The sequence below is a fragment of the Pseudomassariella vexata genome (assembly GCF_002105095.1).
Source record: "Pseudomassariella vexata strain CBS 129021 chromosome Unknown BCR38scaffold_2, whole genome shotgun sequence".
Classification (NCBI taxonomy): Eukaryota; Fungi; Ascomycota; class Sordariomycetes; order Amphisphaeriales; family Pseudomassariaceae; genus Pseudomassariella; species Pseudomassariella vexata.
This window is the reverse complement of record NW_024467957.1, coordinates 3636710-3658973: the sequence shown is the minus strand read 5'-3', so window position 1 is coordinate 3658973 and position 22264 is coordinate 3636710. Positions and strand designations below refer to the sequence as shown.

Below are 22264 nucleotides of genomic sequence, written 5' to 3'. Positions count from 1 at the left end.
ACATGCTCAGCTACAAGATATTCTGCGCTTCCGATCAAAGTGAATTGAGTTGGACTTTGCTGCACGTACGTTATATTCCCTCTACTATTTTATATGCCAATGTTGAATTATACTTCGCTGGAATAAGATTTGTACATGACTCCACAGCAGGGTGCGCTAACATCGAAACTAACTAGACGGCATGTTACTGCCGCCTCATAGAGATATGCAAGGCCTTGCCACAAAGTAGCGCTGAGATTGATGCAGAAGATTGGTAAGGAATTAGGCCCCGCCTTTTCAGTAAATGACTCTGGATCTCATTCCGTTAGGCTTGGTAACACTCCTGTTAGCATGATGGCGAACCCTACGAAACATCTACGGCCTCCAACCCCAGTTCAACTTCAATTGACTGGACAACAAGCAACGGTTATTGCAAGTTTGATGTACACACAAGTATATTTAATGCGTTATTTTGGAGGACAGATGTTTCCTTTCTTATTTCTTCTTCAAGTTTGACATATTCGTCAGTAGGATACTTAACTGAAACGTATATTAACCACGCCTCTCACAGGTTAGGCTATAGCTCGGGAACCATGATATCAGGGTTATTTTGCAATGTTTATTCGTTTAGGGGGTAAAGACTACTCCAGCGCTAGCTGAACTCAATACTTTAATTGGTAACGCGAAGTTAGCGGCGGGTACAACGCAGGTATACTTCCCCTGTTTCTAGGCGCGCTAGCTACTAGATCGGTATACTCCCGTAACTAGTATCGATACCGCGACTTTAGGGCCGAAAAACAGCCAATGTCAAGCAGCTACAGAGAATCAGTAACTTAGGTAGTAGATATACTAGGGCCACTTGTCCTCAAACCACTGCGGTTTCACCGATTTTCCTTTGAAAATGAAGGCTGGGGTGGCATGGCCGCCGGCAAGGGGAATACACTCAAAGAATCGCAACCAAGCTGGTAGCTATTGGCTTGGCTATCCGTACCTTGCGTGTCTGCAAGTGACTAATGACAGGGCCTCCTTCTTATTCGGCCCCATAAACTCCAGTCTCTTTCATATTATTCTCGTGATTAAGTTAGATACAGTACCGGCGGCGTACGCGGTCGATAAGGGCGGTTGTTAACAGCGTGTAGTCTATCGTGAGCCCATGAGGCACTTCGCACCCAACGTTGGTGCATATAGCCTCGTAGTGCCGGATGAAGCCGCAAACCCTGTGTACGGTCAAGATCCATCCGACCCCCGGCGGACACTAAGTATCTCTTGGGTGAAGGCGGTTTGTGAGCGCTTCGAGAGTGCCCTCCCGCAGGCTTCTTCATATGGTCGTCTCCACGATTAAATCCTCTTGATATTCAGATAATCGTTGATTAACACGCTGGGCCTCTGGCTTCGAAATGCAGACATGGTCGCGTCTCGAGAGCGTTGATAGCGAGATGCCGAATCGTCTCGCCGCTGTTTTGGCATTCAATGTGTTCGCTTTATTAGGGGGTAAATGTGGTTAATCACCTCTTTCACTAATGATCTATTTATATTCTCGCTCATTTTTTATCCTTATTTTCAACGCCCTCTGTACGCCCCGCTACGTGGGCTGTGAAAAGGTAACTGCAAACCTAAAAACTCCCGCTACAAGCGCCCAACACTGAAGACGGTCTACTCTTACTTCATCAACATCCATCGTTCGACTTCGGACCAACGTCCCGCATCACTTCAGCAACAAATGCAGCAGCTTGATTTTTAATTTCGACTTCGAAAGCAGTTCTTCTCGCGTCCCCTGAAAGACCAGCGGCACCGTACAAACCTTTGACCTTCAACAGCTGTCTTTTCCAGGTTTCCGCTACTACATCCAGTTGAGTAATTATGGATGAATCCTGTGCACCAAACCCTTGGCAACAGCCAAGTATTAGAACTTCAGGAGCGAAACCGAAACCTCTGGTATATCAGCAACTGACTTAAGTACGTAGTCAAAAGGCATAATTTTCTGTACCCAAGGCCCTTATGGCTACATTCACTCCTTTGGACTTGGGAAGATCAGAGATTCGCTTAATCCTTTGCTTTGTCATAACTTGCAATAAGTCCGATATGAACCTCTGCTGCAGCGGACTGGTGAACCCCAACAGCATCGTCATTTTCCGTCCATCGGGGCTGAACTTGACGGCACGCCTATTGCTCTCCCACAGCTGGAGCAGGCTCTCCGCTTTCACCTGTCCCCGCCGGATTTCGGCCGTGGTGCTGAGGTGCTGCATAGTATCATCGCTCTTTTATACCAGATCACTTTCTTGTCGAGCCACTTGACCACTTTTTCTGTGTATTTCAGGTGTTGGACCAAATTGACCGTCAAAAGACGAGGGACCCACTCGCTGTAGAATGAGGTATTTTTTGGTAGTTATAAGGTCTGACATCAGGTCGTCCTGTTCTCGGTTCAATCTCGTCTTGGCCAGCTTTTCCTGCAGGTACGCGTCGGTCTCCAACTGCAGCTTGGATGAGTGTTTCTTCAGCTGTTGTATCCCCCTCGAATCCCGTACTATCTTGTCGCTGATGTCGGTTTCCTGCCAGGGCAACCATTCTGTTACAGTTCTTGGGCAGAACATGAATGTCGCTTGGCAGCTGATCCATCCTGGTAGGACAGGGGTGTACGCATTACTATCAGTACCTAGGGATGAAAACGAGTATCAAATTATGGTGCAGTCGTCGAACTGTATTAACTGGTAAGGACGGACCTACTCTTTGCTACTCCTGCATCTCCGCCACCCAGCCGTATCCAGCTTGAAGCAGGGCTAAGCGCACCTTGCAGTCTGATCTTGTTATAACAATATCACCAGGCGGCTGAGCCCTATCAGGCACTTGTTTTGCCATTGGCTGAGACACAGCAAGCTGTTAGATTGCTGCAATTCAATAAATCAGCCAACGTCGGTGGGATTACTTGAGTGTGAATACTACTTATCCCAAACATACGAGGGAAATAGCGTGTCTTTTAGTTAGTGTGAGTGGTATAAGTGGAGCCAATGGAGTCATTAAGTCGACCGAGTCGAAAGGCCATTCAAATTGCTGGGTTTGAAGATCTTTTCCTAATTCTCATCGCCTCGACTAGTGTACTGTAGTGCTTACTGTAGTGCTTACTGACTAGTTGCCAACACTATATTTGGTCGTATGCAAGGGCTAATCAAGTACCTGGTTACTGAATCCTTCGCAAGGGGATCCGGTCGCGAGGCTTAGTGCGATCAGCATCTCGTCGCAGAACCTGCCGCTATCTCCTACCCCTGGTACAATACAAGGCTTGGAGCCAATGATTGGAAGGCATGGGCCGCCGCTACGCCCCCAACAAGCCGCCCAGAACAGCATAATGCGAAAATCACATCACGAAAAACATGAAGGTCCACTTAGAGCATTGTTGTACTAAGTTGCGGCACATGGGATGAGGTCCACGTAACAAATTATTACGTGCCTCGTTCCCGAATTCCGCAAGTTCTCGTCCCCATTTCTCTCTGCCGTTACTTCATCTCTTTGCTGAGTTGTATTTACGCTATAAGGTTGCGAGAAAGCGCAAGACTGCTAGCCACCATGGCGACGTCGTCAAACATGGGCGCGTTGACAACAACGTTTGCCCCACCCAGCAACTGCAATCAACTCTACTACGCCGAAAATGTGGGCGGGTGGTACCAATACGAAGACACGACGACGTGCTTTCCATCGAGCTTCAACCGTAATTACACAGCCTACTACTCACCAGGCGTGTGTTTCTCAGGCTACACCATCGCCGGCATCACAACTGACGCGTCCACCACCGGCGTGTCGGTCGCCACCTGCTGTCCGAGCGGGTATACCACTATCGCCAACCGGCGGGCAAAAGACATCGACGCGTGCCGATCCAAGTTTGCTTCGTCGACGGTCACGGTTGTCGATGTGAGGAGTTACAGCGGGGATTTACTGGCGTCGTCGGGGAACACGGCGACGACTATTCTTGCGGGCGACTGGGTGAATGCTTATGGTAAGTACCTTGGATGAAATTCGACCTTGATTGAGAAATGATTCTCAAGACTAAACCCGCAAAGGACCCATTCTACGGCGAGAGTCAACCGATCCTGAATGGGACACCGCCGTTGTCGATACCTTAACAACCAGTGCTACCAGTACCACCAGTACCGGGACCTCAGTATCGCCCGGGAGCACGGCAGGGACTTCGGGGATCCCGAGTGTCACAGCGGGCTCGAACACATCCTCGTCTTCGGCTTCGGCTTCGACTTTGGGTTTGAGCCCCGGCGCCAAAGCCGGCATCGGAGTCGGCGTCTCAATCGGTGCACTCGTGGTCATCGGCGCCGTAGCCGCGGCTTATTTCCTAGGCAGACGGAGTCGGCGCCAGAAAAGCTTAGCTCCTGAGACTACCGAGCCGCAAGACCACAATCGTCCGCCTCCTACAGAGAACCATCCGCAGGACCCGCAGGATAACACGGCTTACGCACCTGCCTACGAACCTGCCCCGTATGTGCCGTATACGGATGCGCACACGCACACGTACATGCCCACACACGCACAGAATACCTGGCCGCAGGAAGTATCGGCGATGTCACCAGCTGCACACGAGGTGGATTCGGGGCCAATGAAGTTCGAGTTGGCTACTGAGCGCCAATGAGTTTGAGTTTTTAGAGCGTGCGTTGTTTGTTGGTGCATTTGAACTTCCGGTGTACGAATGCATGTGGAGAAATGGCAGCACTTGGATGATCGTACAAGTAATGGTGTAGACTTGATCCTTTCATCGTGGAGATATAAAATTTGTAATGCTGACAACTGCGGAGGAAGGATGCCGGCTGGAAGGATATACCCAATGTACAGAGTCAATTTCCATTTCTTCCAGATGCAGCTTTGCGAGGAGTGACCATGCCGTCCTTTACGACTGTTCTTGTGCTTAAATCAAATCGTTCTCATCCAGATCTGTTCTGTCCCGGGACTCCCAAACACGGGTTATCTATGTCGGCTTGTCCGTTACCAGGTTTCCGGCCGTAGACGATGTAACTGCAAGCCTGTCAGAAAATCTGTAAGCACATTGCAGTTCACTAACTTACTATGTCCAATAAGCATGGATCTCACGATTCGCCAAGTCCATCTTTACCTGAACCACAGGTCCCTCACGGTATCCAGGTCCATGTGCAATCCCTGTTGGAGGACCTTCAGAGAAACCGCCTCCACCAAATGATTTGGACTCGTATGAGTGAATTGGCCAATCCGCTTCTGCTTCCTGTCGACAGGCCAAGGGTTGATTGGGCAACAGAACTGCTTCTCCACGACGTCCACAAAGCCAGCCTCGATCAACCAGTTCTTGCACTTCCTCGCGACACCCCAGTCCCGTCCCACGCCGGTCGCCGCGTCATTGAGAAGCTTACACCACTTCTCTAGCGCGATCCCTCGAGATGAACCATCAATAGACTCGATCTCGAAGACGGTATCATGATACTCGACCCAGCCCCCCGGTCGCAAGTTGTCGAACAGCTTTCTCATCACGGCCTGGTGATCGTTAAATAGTTAGTTCTATTGGGACCCATTGCGGGAGGAGCCACACCCTCGGGCCGTTATTACCCCGAGACGAATTCCCGATCATCTGGGCTCGTCACCCGCGACTTCCCATAACAATATCGTCGACAACGTTGTCGCCTCCAGAGGTACGGAAAAGGCTCCTCCCGCAACAGCTTCCCCTCCCACCACAACCCCGATTATGTATATACTTCTGTAATAGCTTCCCTCTTAATAAAAAGAGTGCCAAGGGACCCATCTGTGGCCCCTACGGCGGTATAGGCCTCTAGGACGCGAACAGAACGCTCCTACTAGCGTAATTGCTAGTCGAGGCCTGCACCGCCCATTAAGCCACAGGTGCCCCGTGCGGGCCAAGCTTTCATCAATTGTGCCTTCCTATTCGAGTATAGCAAAGGGGGAATAGAACACGTGAATACCAGCCGCAAGTGGATGAAATCAAATAATTCATCCAACGTCCACTCATCCTCGACATCCTCTCGTACAAAATGGCAATTCGCAGGGGCAGCTTCTAACGGCTGAATAATCGACAGATCCGTGCCAATTACCTTGGCATGCGGATACTGTTTCGCGAACTCGATGGCCCAGATCCCCGTTCCCGTGCCTACATCCAGGACGGTGAAAGGCTGATCGCGACGGAAGGGCGCGAAGGACAGTTTGCGGTCACACAGTAAATTGAAAGACTCGTGCTGGAGGTCGAGTCGCTCCTGCTCTACGGCGTCGTTGGGAAGGAAGTATTTGTCTTCCCTGTAAGCCTGCCAGGTGCATCCGTTCCGCTGGACGGAGGTGGTATCCGCGATGGTGGCGCCAGTGGGAATGCGGCCTTCAAACTCCGGGGAGTATTCGTCGTCGGGCGCTGCGGGAGCGATTAGGTGGCGTAGGTCGAACTCGTTGTCGAGCTGGAGGACATAATCAAGATCAGAGTCTGCTGCCCATGGCCGATGAACTGAGGGGGGGTTGTTGTCATCGACCGGGTCTTGTACGCCGTGGTGGGGCTGCTCTTTCGTCAGCGGTTATACTTAAGATACGAGAGAAGCGACTGACGTGTGGAATTTGTGACTGGACCCCATTTGGATCTTGCTTGTGAGACAAGTCACTATAGTTGCCCTGGGATCCGTCCATAACTACATATCATGTGAAGCACAAGGTATTAGGATTGGTAAGGAATTTGGGAACACAAATTTGACCCATGCAATCGGTGGTAGGTACCACTGTCTTGTATGCAGGCGCAGGTCGTCTAGTTAGGCATAGGTTGACCCGAAATGGTATTGTCCGTACTTGACTGCATCCTGCTCGCAGCATTTAGATCGAACTAGGTTAGAACATAACAAAATATCTACCAATCCACACAAGAATATATCACAATACTGTAGAAACACTGCTTACCTTGCAAACGATGTTAGGCGATAAGTCTGTTACGAATGGACTAATCCAACGTGAAGCACACGGAAGATAATATTCCAGTAACTTTGCTCCGTTTGGGAGGCATGTACAGAGCCGTTAAACCTGCAGCACTAGACTTCATTCTGATGGCCAGCGTTAGACCATTGATGCAGTAGCATAAATCCACCAAGATGATTCGCAGCAAGTCGGTTAGTCGTATAGTACATGCCCAAGCCGGAAGCCACCCCTACAACGGAAGGCTTTGTTTGATTCATCGGTCCCTATTGGCGTCGCTCCGCATCTTCCGGTGTTAACTTGCGGCCAGGCAGCAAGCCCCTGTGGATCCCAATCAATAGAGGCATTCCCAGCTTGTGGTGAATTACCCATTCATTTTCATTATCCTACTCTTTCCCATTTTCCAATTTTTTTTATTTTACTTATCCCAGCCAAATTACCAACTCCCCAGTTCACATCACGAAAAGCAGGTTCGTGTCTATATAACAGTCAGTATCGAGTTCTCACATCGAAGGGATAACAGTGCATGTTAGGTCAAACTTACCAAGAGGATGGCTACACGATAGTTGTGGTTTCTGCGAGTACTTCGTCTCCAGCACATCTCTTATGCTATTCAACAGCTCAACATAGCTCTGCTTCGGATTCTGCTTGATCGCGGTGATAAAAGCAAAGGACATGGCCCCGGTAGCCTGCTGAGCGATCGTGGCATCGGCACTCGTTTGGTCGTCCTTGCTGCCAGACCACATGATGACATCAGCAGGCGAAGTCTTGGTCTGCTTGGTCTTCTTGTACGCATCATCCCCGCGGTACGCCGTCTTGGCGAAGCCAAAGATGGTGCTCGCGACACCGGCCATATCGCCCTTGGTGTAGGCTGAAAAAGCGGCCAACAGACCTTGACCCGCCTCGGCGGCTAGGTTGGGCTCTTTCAGTACGCCCTTGGTGGAGTACATGTAAGGCAGATCCATGACGGAACCGGAGTGGCATGAATCGAAGATGGCGGTCAGTCTGACACCCGGCCCCAGCGGCTTAACCACAGTGAAGTGGATCTCATCGTCGACGATGTGGCCCGCCCGCTGGTAGTCAACAGGATAGATGACCTCGTCTGTTCCATCCTCCTCGTCGCCATCTAGGTCCTTAGTCTGCCCACCATGACCCGAGTAGTGGAGGAAGAGTGCATCGTCTGCTTGCGCATTGCTAACCAGCCATTTCATCGCCTGTATAATGTTGACCTTTGTCGGATACATCTTCCCATTCGGATCCTGGTCATCCGTCAAGATGACCATGTCCTCGCGCTTGTAATTGTATCGCTCGATGAGGAAGGCGGAGAGGTTCTTGACGTCATTGATGCAGCCGCGCAGCTCGCCCTTTTGGCCAAAATAGTTGATGCCGATCAGCAAGGCCTTGCGCTTTCCAGTACAGTTGGAATACTGGAATGTGTAGCCGGCCGGTGCGCCATGTCCAAACTGCTGTGCGGCGTGTGGGGGAGCTTGCGCGGTGCGGTGATCGCCTCCGTATCCTCCCTGTCCTCCTTGGCCACCCTGTCTGTAGCCGTAAGGATCGAGGCCCGGCGGAGGCGGGCCGGGTGGAGGTTGATAACCGTGCTGGGAATGCTGGGGATACTGGGGCTGCTGGTGATGCTGAGGAGGTCCGCCATATCCTCCTGGATAACTGTTTTGGGGCGGCGGCTGGTGATGCGAAGGCGGGCCGTATTGATTATGGCCATACTGTTGTTGAGGGGGTCCGTGAGGAGGAGGACCGCCGTATTGATTGTACCCTGGCTGCTGCTGCTGCGGCGGCGGCGGCTGCTGCCATTGACCCGGCGGTGGTTGAGGAGGACCGTATCCTCCTCCTCCTCCGCCGCCGTAGCCTCCGTAGCCTTGATTCGGTGGTGGGCCTCCCCAAGACATAGTGAGTTGCTGTTTGCAACGGCAGGTGGAATGAGCGTAGCCGAGAGATTCAAGAGCGAAAGGTGCACGGTCAATCAATGAAGGAGAACCAAAAGAATTTGGAGGTCAGAATCCTCTGAGGATGTAGAAGCCAGGTGTTGTAAGTGCACGAAGATGAAGGTAAGTTGAAGGAAGGGAGTTCGAGACAGGACGAGGCGCAGCATACGCGTCGCAGATGACGGCGGGGGGCGGGGCAGCTGAAGTAACGGCCCATCAAGGCTTAATCTTAGTGGAGACCAGAACGACAAAGTCGCCGGAAACGATGATGCCTGCAGCTCCCAGCAGCCCATTTTAGGGAGTTCAAACGACGGGATGAGCCTATTGGAGTTTCATCTGACCCTTTACTCGGCATCACGGCTGGGGATAGGCACACATCCAACATGCGCACCAAGCGCTACATCGAACAGATCGCAGGCTGGGATGGGAGCAGTGGGAGGACTCCAACGAGGTATTAACACCAACATCGGATGATCCAGGATTGGTGTGATTCTTCCACTGGCGGACTTATTAGAAACGAGGCATTATTGCTCAACTCGTACTGACAATCGATCGACTGCGTCTGTGCTGAGATGTTTGTACTTGTGAGGTTCTCGTCAGAGGGCTCCAATGCTTGGCCAAGCAACCCCCCCTCAATTGTATGCAAGTTGCGGCTTCGCAATTTCTGCACGCAGGTGGGATGCGGGCCATCGGTGGCCACGCCGCAAACATTATATCTAATGCCCTGGGTTGACAGTCGTGACCATGCTGTTTAACACAACAAGAACCAACTCCTAGCCAATTTGAGCCAACTCGCCTCTGAGATTTCCAAACAGCGTTCCATCCCGCCATTCATCTCTGACACCACCTCAAATTCAAAATGTCATCCTTCCTTAAAGGCCTCGCCGAGAAGTTCGACGACCTCAACGTCGGATCCGATCGCCGCAAGGATGACGAGTCCGGCTATTCAGGCACGTTTTCACATCCGTCGTATCCGTCACAGCCAATGCTAACTTGATCGCAGGCCAGCGGGGCTATGATGACCACGCCGGCTACCCGGGCGGCGCTGGGCCTTCGCACTCGGGTCAGTACTCATCACCTCCGCCACCGCCCCAACAATACGGTGGAGGTCAATACCCGCCCCCACAGCAAGGTTATGGTCAATATTCGACTCCACCACCGGGACAGTACTCGTCTCCTCCACCGCCTGGGCAGTACTCGTCTCCGCCGCCACCTGGACCGCGACCAGAGTATGGCAGCAATCAGAGTCTCGGCCCGCCTGCTGTGCCAGCTTACTCACCACCGCCAGGAAAACCACCAATTCCTGCAGGTTGGATCCCACAGTACGACCACCAGTACCAGCGATGGTACTACGTAGAGGAAGCTACGCGCCGCTCGCAGTGGGAAGCCCCAGTGTACGATGCCCATATCGGTGCGCCTGGTGGTGAGAACCGTGGTCATGAATCTGAGACTGGGTATGCATCGCATGGAGGTGGCGAGTATGGCCACGGCAATGGAGGTTATGGTGGCCACAGTGATGGCGGCTACGGAAGCCACGGCGGCGGCGACCATGGTGGCCACTACCAGGGAAACCCGTATGGAGGGGGTCATGGGGAATCCGAACATACAGAGAAGAAAAAGAATAGTAGCAGTGGCATGCTCCTCGGTGCGGCTGGTGGTATCGCTCTCGGCGCCGTCGGGGGTGCACTAATTGCCGATGCGCTAGGTATAAACCCCTTTCTATCCCCCATTACAATATGGGCTTTGCTAATTGAACAAAGATGATTCCGACGATGAGCACCATCCCGCCGCAGTGCCTCTCTATGCAGCTGCACCGTCTGACGTCGCCCCTGTCTATGATACTGGCGTTCCCCAATACGACGTGGAGGGCGACCGGGTGTCCGAAAGCGACCGCGAGTCCGTCGCTTCCGCGCGCGAGGACTACGAGAAAGCTGCGGCCGAGGCCGCGGACTCGGATGCAAGCAGTAGCGACCAGGAGGAGCTTGAAGAAGCTAGAGAGGAATATGAAGAAGAGTACGAGGAGGCCTATTACGACGACTAGGACTGGATTGCCCGCATGCACAACACGGCAAGTCAGCGGAGAAGGTTAGACGTATGAGACAAGTACACAAGATATAACCCGGATCTAGGTTAAGTACAGGAATACTTAGGACAGATGCTGAGGAAAGTTACGAACACGGCGAGATGAAATTCAATTCTCTTGATTGCTTCATAAAATTTTCCATGCCCACTTTACTGCCCCTGAAACATGCCTGCGCAGTATTTCTCTGTCTGCTGGCCAAGCACTGATCCATGTCGCCACCGGGTATCACACCCAGTAACAGGCACGCCCATAGTAAAGCCAGAATTATGTGCTGCCATGCTGCTAACTTACCAATACTGGAAGTTCTCACCGGCCCCATAGTACTCCTCATGGTCCCTCTTAAGTTGCGTCTTGTGAAGTCGTTGCTCCTCTGTCAGATCTTTATCGTCATCACTGTTGCCGCCATTCCCATTATCATTCCCTTCGTCCTCCATATCAACGTCGTCCTCGTCCTCCGAGAACATGACTTCACTCAACTCCAATTCCCACTCTTCAAGATCCACAACCGTCGACTCATCGTACGGATACTCGAGGATTGCATCCGAGGGAAAATTCCCACGAACCAGGTCGCTAGGCTCGCTCGAAACGAACAGCATGCACATGCTCCCCTCTCTGCAGAGTCCCACCAGACCCCGGATCAGCTTTTGGTATAACTCCCGATCCTCGTCGGTGCCAGTAGTGCACGTCATCGAGAGCATGTACAGCACCAGCCATCTTGGCTTCTGCGTTTCTCGACTCCACCGCTGCACCGCTTCGACGAAGGCGTCGACGTCAGGCACAAACCTATGCGGCTCGTTCCATGGCATGCGCGGGGCTTCCGCTTCGCCTAGATAGGGCACATCGAGCTGCATCCCGGCACTGAGCCACCAGATGGCGTGAGCGATGGTTCCGTGGCCCGACATCAGATCCGTCATGTTGCTTTGTGTTGGGGGGATGCAGAGGGCGTTGTAGTGGAGGGACTTGAATCCGGCACCCATGGCGAGTCTCAAGGTGCAGGTGCACAGATGTTGGATAGTCCGATCGTGCTCGTGCGGCTGCTGGACATTGGGGGGATCCAGGGGCTTCACGATCATGCACAGGATGGGGTTGGCGGTGCCTGCTGAAGTGAGCCAGGCGTGTAGTCGGCCGGCGACGGACCGGGCTATATTGTAATGGCGGTCGACACCAGGGAAAATCATGTTCAAACCGGGGTGGACTTCGCCCACCTGCGTCGTGTCCGAAGTATCATTTACAACCATGGTGATGGCTCTGGATATATCGGGGGTTGTTGCTGCTGCTTGGGTATCGATCGAAGAAACGGACAATTTGTCCATGCGGCTGGTCAAGTCCAGCACCGCCGTTTTCATCACTTGTATCTCGCCCACCGTATCAGAGAAGAACATAATCTGGTGATTGGACACTTGCTGCAGCTTCTCCATCATTTCTTTGTTGTATTCAATGTGCGAGTTCCTGCAACCAACGAGTCCGTCAGTATTATTGGTTACAGGACACGATTGGGCTCTTTATCCAGAAGGGAATGGCTGACTTGGCAATCAAATTCATGTATAGACTCATATGCGCCGATAACGTCTGAATTGCCGTGTCTATCTGCTGCAGCTCCTGCTGGCTGAAGCGCTCCTTGATCTTGCTCATCCAGATCCGAAACTTGCCTCTATCTTGAGAGACGCCGAATTCGTCGAGATTCTTCCGCAGCCGGCTCAGCTGGGAGTAACATGCCTCCAAAACGTCGTTGATCTTTGCGGATGGAACATGGTATTGCATTTGCTTCGTTTTGAACGCCTCGATTTCCTCGATGAAGACACCGAGGTTTTCCACCCAGAGGGACGAGTCTTGGACGCGTAAGTGATTGTTTTCCTTCTTCAGGAACGTTTCGCGAAAGGCCCCGCCCACTTGGATGAGCATTTGACCTCCTTGCAATATGGCGATTATGGTCGCCACTGATGAGACGACGTCCATGGTGATGGAGCACACTTGCCTGACTCAATCATTCAAATTGAACCGGGATGAGAGTGTTAGGTTTCCTGAACTTGTAGCCAAACTAGCGTCTTGAAATTATAAAAATCGCGGCTCAATACACTCGGCTACAGCTTGTCTGCAGTGTAAGGCTTTCCAGTCTGCCTCGCTTCCGAATGTGGTGACATGCATGAAGTGGTGGAGTTTTGGCGCTCAATAATAGTAGGGGACATAAAGGATGGAACTCACAAAATTCTTTCAATTGGGCAAGAAAACTATATGGCATATGGGCTTCCTCAGAATGGGACGGTTTACCTACTTACTCCCGCAACAGATTGCAAGTCATCTATGTAGTAGCCTAGGATTATAAGAGTAACTATCATTAATTCCCAGCCACGCCCTAAACAATCCATTGAATTTTAATCACTTGGTGACATGTTATCTGCAATATGATCCGGATAACTGATGCTTTTTCGTGAACTGTAGCTTTACCGTGCTGACGAATATGATTGACATAGATGTTCGTATTTGTATTCAATATCCCTTATGTGCCTCAAGACAAAGTTCTGTTCGTTTTACTGATATTTTCTATTTCTTCAAACAATCAGCTTGAATCCGGATATGTTAATCTACGTTTGTTTCGTTAGTGATTATTGTGGACGTAGGTTGGGTGAAACTGAATATGTTCATATCATCTTGCTGTTAGATGTGGCTCATATCCAGATCCAATACTGAGTTTTCTGACGGATTTTTATACCATTATTTGGAATAACTAATGTAATTAGAAGTACTGTCATTATCTGCCACCATTTTGGCTGCAGCAAGTCTGCAGTGCAGGATCACCAACAAGCCTGGACGAGATACTATCTCAAGGGTACCTAGGCACCGCTACCCCTAAGATGATTAATGTGTTTACGTATCATGGTACGTGGTCCAAGCATATCATGCTAGCAGCTAATAAAAACACCAGCACATAAAACTCTAGATATCAGGGGACTTAGCCCTTCAAATAGCTCCAGCACTAAGGAGAGACTGTGCCGACTCACAGGATATGCCAGTGGCGTGTAATAAATATATGGTCTGATTAAGGTGATGTGGTCACCATCTAAACCGAGCCGGTGTTGAATCTCAACGCCCGAGAAAATGCACGATAAATGTAGGCTATAAGGAAAATTCAAGACCAACAAGTTGAGTAATAACGGGTTAACCAGAACATAAGTAAAGAAAGTCTAACAGCTCATAATTATAGAGCAAAAGGGCATGTATTCTAGATGCTCCAATCTTCTATGATGCTTGAGTCGACAGAGTATTTAGATGCTCTGGCCCTAGGACTCGTTGCTAAGCCTGCACACAGCCCTGCATTAACACTACCATCCCCCACCACCCCACCGGTAACCAAATTAGCAGCACCTACACTATAATTACTTCAACTTCAATTATACGGATCTTAATGGAAATTGAAGCTATTTACAAGCCGATTGCACGAATAAATAGCGAATTGAATAGAGTTTTCAATCTAGCATTTTTAGAAAGGTTACACGATACTCCACATCGGTACTACGGAGTTCCGGCAGCCGTAAAATTCTTGGGATATGCCCCTACGCACAATCACGTACGCGCTTGCGTTTCTACACTTCTGGCTCAACAGGGGGATACCAACGAATTAGGGAAGAATTGTCTCAACCGATTTGTCTGTAGACATCCAGAAATTCGTACCAAGATGGGTAGAAAGCAGGAGACAGCTCGATTTAACTCGTTTACACCAAAAGCCGTACATTGGTACTTTGATATCCGTGAGAGAGAATACGGCTGGATTAAGCCATAAAATACAGTTAATTTCGATTAGGGAGGCATAATGGCTGGCTTTGTTAACTATCTCTTAGTCTCTTAGGCAATTATCTATGCTAATTACTATACTATAGGCCTTGGCGGGCTCGTATTGGGGAGTTCTGACGCCCAACAGAAGGCTATAATTAAGAGCTCACAGGGTCGTAGTTGGACTACCTTTATTGAAGCCACTACAGCCGATGGCCGCCTTCTAGAGCCAGGTATAGTGCTTAAGGGCACAGAGCTCCAAAAACAGTGGTTCATTGACCAATTCCGAGAGATCTGTCCCCACTGGCGCTATATAACGTCACCAAATGGCTGGACAGACAACCATATAGGCCATCAGTGGCTTATTGACGTATACTTGCCTCAGACGCAGCCAGAAGACCCCTCTGATGCTAGGCTAATTATACTAGATGGCCATGGATCCCACGCCTCTGTAAGTCTTCTAGTTATTGCAGTATAACTGTACTAACTGGGCTATATAGGATGAGTGGATGACTACGTGCTTCATGCACAATGTATACTGTTGTTACTTACCGGCACACACTTACCATGGCTTACAGCCAAATGAAAATGGCCCCATTAACGTATTGAAGTCGGCCTATAGGGCAGAAGTTAGTAAATTGGATAGAATGACGGATGCGGTGCCAGTTGATAAAGTCAACTTTATCCGGTGTTATAGTACTGCACGCAAGGCTATAACCGATAAGGTCATTAAATCTGGCTGGAGAACTACTGGAAATTGGCCAATTTAAAGGGCCAAGGCACTACGGCATCCAGAAATGCAGGTATATGTTGATAAAAGGGGCACTCCACCGCCGCCACAAGCCCCTGGACTTGACAGTGATTCTACACCCCGTACGAGCCGTCAAATCCGCAACTTTGCGAACAAATCAAGCCCACATAGCCGCTATAGGCTACAGAAGGTTACCAAGGGGGTTGAAGCCTTAGAGGCAGAGTTGGTAGCCGAACGCACTAAGGCTACGGCATTACAGGAGGAACTAGACCGCTTGAAAAGGGGTAAAAAGCGCAAGTCATTGCCAAATCCGAATCGCCGTTTTATAACAGTATCAGAAGCACTAGCTGCAGGGGAGCCTATAACCCCTAATAACCGTCAAGAACCAGCCAATAATGGGAAAGTTGTGGAAGTTGAGGATGAAGGGGTTGATTCATCAGAATCAGAGGCTACGGCCGATGATTTGCCGGCCGCTGTAGTCACACAAAGTGATCGTAAGGTCGAAAGGTGGCGATATTCTTAAACTCCATAACAATAGCTACATAATGGTATAACTACGGTATAAATAGCTTCCATATGTACGGAATTATGTGTAAGTAAAAATGTAGTGTTTTTGCAGTATTGTGCTCAATTAACGTTACCGGTGGGGTGGTGTTACTGGTGGGGTGGTGGGGGATGGTACAGCATCTGCCTGTCGACCTTGAGCTTTCCAAGTTAAAGCGAGGTTGGCCATGCTCGTAAGTGTAGATGGATGGCCCGCCCCGAGCTTCGTCTTGCGAGTCTCCATCACCTGCAAAAACAGCTCCTCGGCCTCCTCCCACCGGCCCTGGTTCCTGTACGTCGACGCTAGGTTGGCCATGCTCGTAAGTGTAGAGGGATGGTCCGCCCCGAGCTTCGTCTTGCGAGTCTCCATGGCCTGCACCTCCAGCTCCTCGGCCTCCTCCCATCGGCCCTGGTTCCAAAACGTCGACGCTAGGTTGGCCATGCTCGTAAGTATAGAGGGATGGTCCGCCCCGAGATTTGTCTTGCTCGTCTCCATGACCTGCACCTCCAGCTCCTCGGCCTCCTCCCACCGGCCCTGGTTCCTGTACGTCGACGCTAGGTTGGCCATGCTCGTAAGTGTATCGGGATGGTCCGCCCCGAGCTTCGTCTTGCGAGTCTCCATGACCTGCACCTCCAGCTCCTCGGCCTCCTCCCATCGGCCCTGGTTCCTGTACGTCGACGCTAGGTTGGCCATGCTCGTAAGTGTAGAGGGATGGTCCGCCCCGAGCTTCGTCTTGCGAGTCTCCATCACCTGCACCTCCAGCTCCTCGGCCTCCTCCCACCGGCCCTGGTTCCTGTACGTCGACGCTAGGTTGGTCATGCTCGTAAGTGTATCGGGATGGTCCGCCCCGAGCTTCGTCTTGCGAGTCTCCATCACCTGCACCTCCAGCTCCTCGGCCTCCTCCCACCGGCCCTGGTTCCTGTACGTCGACGCTAGGTTGGTCATGCTCGTAAGTGTATCGGGATGGTCCACCCCGAGCTTCGTCTTGCTCGTCTCCATCACCTGCACCTCCAGCTCCTCGGCCTCCTCCCACCGGCCTTCACTATAAAAAACCCTACTCAACGTGCTCCGTATAAAATCATGTTGCCTCTCCGAATCTACACCATAATTACCGCGAATTTCGGAAATATGTGGGAGATGCACTATCAAATGTCGACGGAATTCGGGCTGGCGTTCGTCCTCGCTAAGTTGTTGGCACGCTGCCAGTATAAACACTATATACCACCAACCCCATCTTCGACTTTGTTCGCTTTGTAATGCCCGCCACTGAACCAGCCTGTGCATCATGACGCCACGCCATTCACCGTCCACAAGCTGCAGCAGGCTATAGCGGAGCAGTACGTTGCAGCTCTGCCGGTATAGGAAACTGTCCCATTCACCGCTTTTAGATAAGAAAAGTTTTCGAAGCTCTGTAGGTATTCCTTCGACGAGCTCATCATCGACGAAAGCGCAGCCAAGAGCTGCTAGTCGAAACATCTCCTCCTGAACAATAGTGCCCTTGAAGTGTGCAAGAAATGTTAAAAGCAAATTAGGCTGTAGTATTGGGTTCTCTCTCGTAATTCTTTGGAGTGTCGTGTCCCATACCGTCCACACTGTCTTCTCCGTTGGCAAAAGTCCCCGAAAACTATCCATTTGCAAGAGCTCGTCGCAATGCGTGTCGTAGTCTGCTAGATACTGCGTCAGAGCACCCTCACGATCAGGGTCGTTGCCAATATAGGCGCCTGCAAGGTCAATAGCAAGTGCTAGGTATCCAAGCTTTTGCGCCATCTTATCGCAGCTGTTTTGGATTTCTCCGGGTGCTGAGACTACATCCAGCTTGAGATGTTGGAGAAGAAGTCTCCTTCCTTCTAGCGGCGACATGATATCGACTTTAAGCTGCTCGCACCCCCCGGAAACTAGCTTTTGGCTCAAGGTGTTCTGACTAGTAATAATAATTTTTCCTCTTCCCCCTTTTGGCATTATCTTCTGAATTCCCCAGCGGAGGTCATCGGCATTATCAACGATACACAGCCATTCATCATCCGGCTCCACTCTGTCGCGGAGCCATCGGAGCACCGCCTGGACAGCCTCCGCATCAGCGAGAGCAGAGCCTTGCCTCTTATTCTGCTCTTCCGGGAGACCCAGCTCTGCAGCACATCTTTTGAAGCTCGATCGGACCGCCTCCTCATCTGTCGCATCAATCCACAAAATTGGGTTATAACGATCTCGATAATGTTCCGCGTACTTTAGCGCCAGCTGGGATTTACCAGCACCACCTAGTCCGTGAATGGTAACCCCATACGGAACACTTGCTTTCTCATGTCGTATCTGCAGCTTTTCCTCAAGTTGTTTCCATAACTCGTCTCGCTGGGTAAACGTTGATACGGTCTCGAGCGGGACGGCGTAGTGGTGCTTTACCGACCGAGCTGAAGATGCCGTGATGTTGCGAAGCTTCGATAGGATCATCTTATAGCTTTCGTTTCTCGAACCAAACTTGTTAAGCCCAGAGTGGTCCACGGACAGGCCGATGTTTTCAACATGTGGTCCATCATACGTTGCAGATGACTCACGAACACACTAGATCTCCTGTTAGAATGCTTTCTTCAGCTTAGTAACCTACTTACGAATTGTTGCCATTGGATGAACCATAGTCGAAGAAGTTGCGTCGATCGTTGCTCAAAAAAGTTGAACACCCATAAATCATGTCGAACGATACTGACAAATGTCCTGTGCAAGTCTAGCAATAAAGTCGAATCGTACTCTATTTCGGCTAGGATTGAAGGGTTGGAACCGCGCGGCTGGAGAGCTCGCGCCGCCAGCCGTCCCCATACACTGAAGCTAGACCCACGATGCGGCGTACCTAAGAAGAGGATCGCTTTGATATGTTCGGTAACGTGGCTTGGGCCTCGACGTGCATAGCTTTGAACAAGTGCCTACCATGGTCAGATTTCGCGACTAGAGAAGAGCATTTGCCACTTACCTGCTTGATCACTAGACCCCCATAACTGTATTCCACAAAAATCAGGTCCCGGCTTCGCTCCTGGAGGCCGGGCCGTCAGCAGCAATCCAAAGTCGTATACATTGTCATTACTCACCTGCTCGGACTCCCGGATCTGCTTGATGTGCTGAAGGAGAACATTGGCAAGATGCGAGAGCCGTGTGTGTATTGCATCCCTCTTCCAGTATGAATCATAGTTATAGAAGAACATGCGGATATCTCGGGTCGCTGTATGCAAATCGTTGGGAAGGAAGTCGCTAACCCAGGTCAAATACCGCTCACTATCCGGCAGGGCTTCTTCGGGTACATCAGACCTCGCTCGCCACGTCGTGTCGGGGTTAGATCCAAGGCCATGGACGAAAACGATACTAGGCGTGTCAGAAATGTTCCAATTAACTAGCGAGGAATCACGCCTACTCTATCCCTCCGGCACGGACAGGTGAACTATGCGGCCCTGCCGGGACAAGCCCAAATCTCGATTTTGGGGCTTGACGGGGGTCGACCCGGGTCGGAATCTTCTTCGTGAGTTGGTCATAGAGGAACGCGATCATAAGGAGAAAGACGACAAGGTACGTGATCATGTCATAGAATAATGCCATTGAGAGAAAGAGGATGGAGAAAATCGCAATTGTTTCTTTAGATCCGTCAGCCCCACTTCACTAGAGGGGTCGGTCCGGTCAATTGTTGTAAAGGACCAGGTGGGAACAGAGGAGCAGATACGCATAAAATGTACAGAAACAGTTTGTCGATAATCGTGCGATGCAGTTGCAGTACATTAAAGCAAAGTGTAGTACTGTCACTCATTGTTCTCGATGTCGAGGCTGTACCGGCTGCAGCTGACCTGTTGTAGCCTAAGGCAGCCACATACCCGGCGCCGTCCGAGGTGTTGCCGCTTCGTGCCTTGTCGAACACCAATGGGCTCGAAATACAAGGCACCTGCTGCTCACACCCTTACGTTCGCCAACCTCGCTGTCGTGCCTGACACACGATGGCTATTTCTACAGGCTCTCAGACTCCGTTCCCGCAGTCATGTGCTCCGAACAAAGAACTTTTGAAGCCTTCTGATATCAGCATACCAACCCCTACACATCTACATGAGAACGATGCACATTATATAACACATATACCTGGAGATCCCGCAGTTAATCTTCTACTCGACGAAGTCCGCGACTATTTGTCCAATCAACTGGAAACTCCACTCCTGAACGAACTTTACGATCAACTTTGGCTAGTTGCCAGGAAATCCGGCCAAAACATTGACGCGCTCCATAGGCAAAGAGTCAAGGGCCGAAGCCTTGTCCCTGCGGAAGACCCTAGACTTCATCTCGTCTGGGGCGGCGACAAAATCTACATAAAGCCCATTCCAGTTTTCCTCCTCAACCATGATTTTTGGACTATGTATCTACACCCTAGGATGGGGGAAACTTCTGCGCCGTATTCCCAAGGACTTTCCCAAGCTGCTACTTCAGCCTTCGACCGCTCGGTTGCACTAGGGTTTTTGCGGTCATATGCGTTGCTCGTACCGCATCGCCTCGACTTCATGTTGGTAAAGGAGTCTTATCTGATCCCTGAGGATGTCGACTGGCTCCTGTGGTCAAGTTTCATTCGCCACTTTCGCGACCTCGGAGACGAGAGCGTTGCAAAGCGGTACCACTACGGACAGCTACGTCTCTCGCGACTGGACTGGGCCGTCCGAATATTTCGTCCCCAGCACACCAGCACGATCTGGTTCTACGAAATTCCTCAGTGGTCTCACACCGATTTCGTGGCGAGAGCGACCCTGCCTTTGCTTTTCGTGATTGCCAGTGTTTCCCTCGCTGTTTCGTCGATGCAAGTTGCTCTCTCTGTGCCAGGAGATGAGCTATGGCCTCAAGGACTCAGCGAATCTGGAAAACGAGATATGCAACGGGCGTTTTGGATGTTCTCCGTTGTCGTGGTACTATTGTGGGTAGGCTCGATTTATGGGACAGTGAGAGGTCTGGAAGTCGATGGCTCTGAGTAACCATGTAGCTAGCTATTCGGCGACGGATTAGGAGTATTAGCGTTAAGCTATAACTTGGATTTTATGTTCCCGTTGAAGGAGCAAAAGGAGGGCACATATGCCTAACCTGTATGTATTGTAGCTAACTCTGGTCCTCTCTTCGAGGGTCTATGTATGGAAACAAAAGGGTTCTTATATAGTCAATGAATGGTAGACTTGCTGATTAATTCAGACAAGTTGTAGAAGCATATAGATAAGTAGGGAATGTTCTATCCTTGCCACATTTCTCGTAATAGAGGTATGTGGGGATGGTCGCCGTTCTAGGTGGCGATAGTGGCAAGTATAGGACCCACATGGCCCACAGGGCCCATATTGTCCAACTCTATATTAAAGGTTGAAAATCCCCTTCGTTAGTAATTACTAGAATAGCCTACGTATTTGTAGGTATTGCTTGTTCGTTTAGTCTTCGGCTAAGAGCATCTACTCTTCTGTTTTCGCTACCTTTATAATAACGTGAATGTACACCGAGCTGGCCACTTTCATGCGCCAACGCGACCGGCCAACTTAATCTTTGATTTTCTTAACAAACAATTATGGCAAAGTCATACAACGAAGCAGACTTGATACTGGCCCTTCAAGCTCTCAAAAATGACCAAAAACTTAGTCTCCGATAAGCGGTAAAAACGTACTAAGTCCCCCGAAGTACCCTCCAAATGCGTAAAAACGGCGTACCTTTCCGACGCGATATTTTGCCCAATTCACAAACTATGACAGAATTAGAAGAGGAGGTTATTATTAAGTATATACTGGACTTAGATACACGAGCGTTTCCGCCCCGGATTGCTGATGTGGAAGTAATAGCAAATTCTATCCGCGCGACACGTAACGCAGGGCCGATTGGAACGCGCTGGGCCTCGAGGTTCGTCGCACGCAAATATTTTCTCAGCTGTCGACCAGTTTGCGAAGGGAGCAAAAATGATAATGCACGAGCTCGCCCTCGTACGGGCCGAGTGCGCTGAGCTTCGAGAGGCAAATAAGATGCTAAGCCGGCGCCGGAGGACTAAAAAAATGCAATTACGGGAAGGAGAATCACTTATTTTCCAAGAAGGACAGGACCTACGGGACTCTAGGGAGTTGGCGACGCAGATACAGCAAGAAGAGCGCCGAAATGGTGGTCGCGCAAAGCGTGTTGAAACGCGTCCGAGGCGCTGTGGTATTTGCAACGGGACTGGGCATAATGCGCGAGCTTGTAAGATCGCATTGCCATCTTCTGGAGAGGAAGATTCAGAGTAGTTTCAATTGATTTACGGCGTTGTG

The 22264-nt window shown here is 50.6% G+C and overlaps 8 protein-coding genes across 8 annotated transcripts; 5 read left to right on the top strand and 3 right to left on the bottom strand.

Moving 5' to 3' along the window:
- Positions 1 to 3540: 3540 nt before the first annotated feature.
- On the top strand, positions 3541 to 4609 carry BCR38DRAFT_406109 (uncharacterized protein; the record flags this gene model as incomplete). The annotated part of the gene is made up of 2 exons (XM_040858015.1): positions 3541 to 3967; positions 4032 to 4609. The coding sequence occupies 2 exons, from the start codon at positions 3541 to 3543 to the stop codon at positions 4607 to 4609; spliced, it is 1005 nt and encodes a 334-aa protein (XP_040720460.1).
- Positions 4610 to 5082: 473 nt separating this feature from the next.
- BCR38DRAFT_333987 (S-adenosyl-L-methionine-dependent methyltransferase) lies at positions 5083 to 6284 on the bottom strand (the record flags this gene model as incomplete). The annotated part of the gene is made up of 3 exons (XM_040855275.1): positions 5083 to 5467; positions 5618 to 5645; positions 5912 to 6284. Coding segments are annotated over 3 exons (786 nt in total), but the record flags the coding sequence as incomplete, so codon positions are not given.
- A 1068-nt stretch (positions 6285 to 7352) lies between these two features.
- Positions 7353 to 8807, bottom strand: BCR38DRAFT_334417 (caspase domain-containing protein; the record flags this gene model as incomplete). Its single annotated transcript, XM_040855315.1, has 2 exons — positions 7353 to 7378; positions 7445 to 8807. 2 exons carry the CDS (start codon positions 8805 to 8807, stop codon positions 7353 to 7355), a joined length of 1389 nt encoding a protein of 462 aa, XP_040720458.1.
- Positions 8808 to 9510: 703 nt separating this feature from the next.
- Positions 9511 to 11010, top strand: BCR38DRAFT_107788 (uncharacterized protein). Its single transcript, XM_040853347.1, has 3 exons — positions 9511 to 9793; positions 9847 to 10548; positions 10604 to 11010. Exons 1-3 carry the CDS (start codon positions 9703 to 9705, stop codon positions 10882 to 10884), a joined length of 1074 nt encoding a protein of 357 aa, XP_040720457.1. The 5' UTR covers positions 9511 to 9702; the 3' UTR covers positions 10885 to 11010.
- Positions 11011 to 11069: 59 nt separating this feature from the next.
- Positions 11070 to 11631, top strand: BCR38DRAFT_422285 (uncharacterized protein). Its single transcript, XM_040859506.1, has one exon. The coding sequence runs from the start codon at positions 11136 to 11138 to the stop codon at positions 11577 to 11579; it is 444 nt and encodes a 147-aa protein (XP_040720456.1). The 5' UTR covers positions 11070 to 11135; the 3' UTR covers positions 11580 to 11631.
- A 343-nt stretch (positions 11632 to 11974) lies between these two features.
- BCR38DRAFT_422284 (uncharacterized protein) lies at positions 11975 to 12324 on the top strand. The gene has a single exon (XM_040859505.1). The coding sequence runs from the start codon at positions 12103 to 12105 to the stop codon at positions 12316 to 12318; it is 216 nt and encodes a 71-aa protein (XP_040720455.1). The 5' UTR covers positions 11975 to 12102; the 3' UTR covers positions 12319 to 12324.
- A 1502-nt stretch (positions 12325 to 13826) lies between these two features.
- BCR38DRAFT_422282 (uncharacterized protein) lies at positions 13827 to 14108 on the bottom strand (the record flags this gene model as incomplete). Its single annotated transcript, XM_040859504.1, has 1 exon — positions 13827 to 14108. A coding segment is annotated over one exon (282 nt), but the record flags the coding sequence as incomplete, so codon positions are not given.
- A 5846-nt stretch (positions 14109 to 19954) lies between these two features.
- On the top strand, positions 19955 to 20968 carry BCR38DRAFT_333337 (uncharacterized protein; the record flags this gene model as incomplete). Its single annotated transcript, XM_040855218.1, has 1 exon — positions 19955 to 20968. The coding sequence occupies one exon, from the start codon at positions 19955 to 19957 to the stop codon at positions 20966 to 20968; it is 1014 nt and encodes a 337-aa protein (XP_040720453.1).
- Positions 20969 to 22264: the final 1296 nt, after the last annotated feature.

Excerpts from the sequence above, each read along its gene's own strand:
- BCR38DRAFT_107788 (XM_040853347.1), top strand. The coding sequence starts at position 9,703 with ATGTCATCCTTCCTTAAAGGCCTCGCCGAGAAGTTCGACGACCTCAAC. Across the intron at positions 9,794-9,846 it reads TGACGAGTCCGGCTATTCAG|GCCAGCGGGGCTATGATGAC; the intron begins GCACGTTTTCAC and ends ACTTGATCGCAG. Across the intron at positions 10,549-10,603 it reads ACTAATTGCCGATGCGCTAG|ATGATTCCGACGATGAGCAC; the intron begins GTATAAACCCCT and ends AATTGAACAAAG.
- BCR38DRAFT_422285 (XM_040859506.1), top strand. The coding sequence starts at position 11,136 with ATGTCGCCACCGGGTATCACACCCAGTAACAGGCACGCCCATAGTAAA.
- BCR38DRAFT_422284 (XM_040859505.1), top strand. The coding sequence starts at position 12,103 with ATGTTCAAACCGGGGTGGACTTCGCCCACCTGCGTCGTGTCCGAAGTA.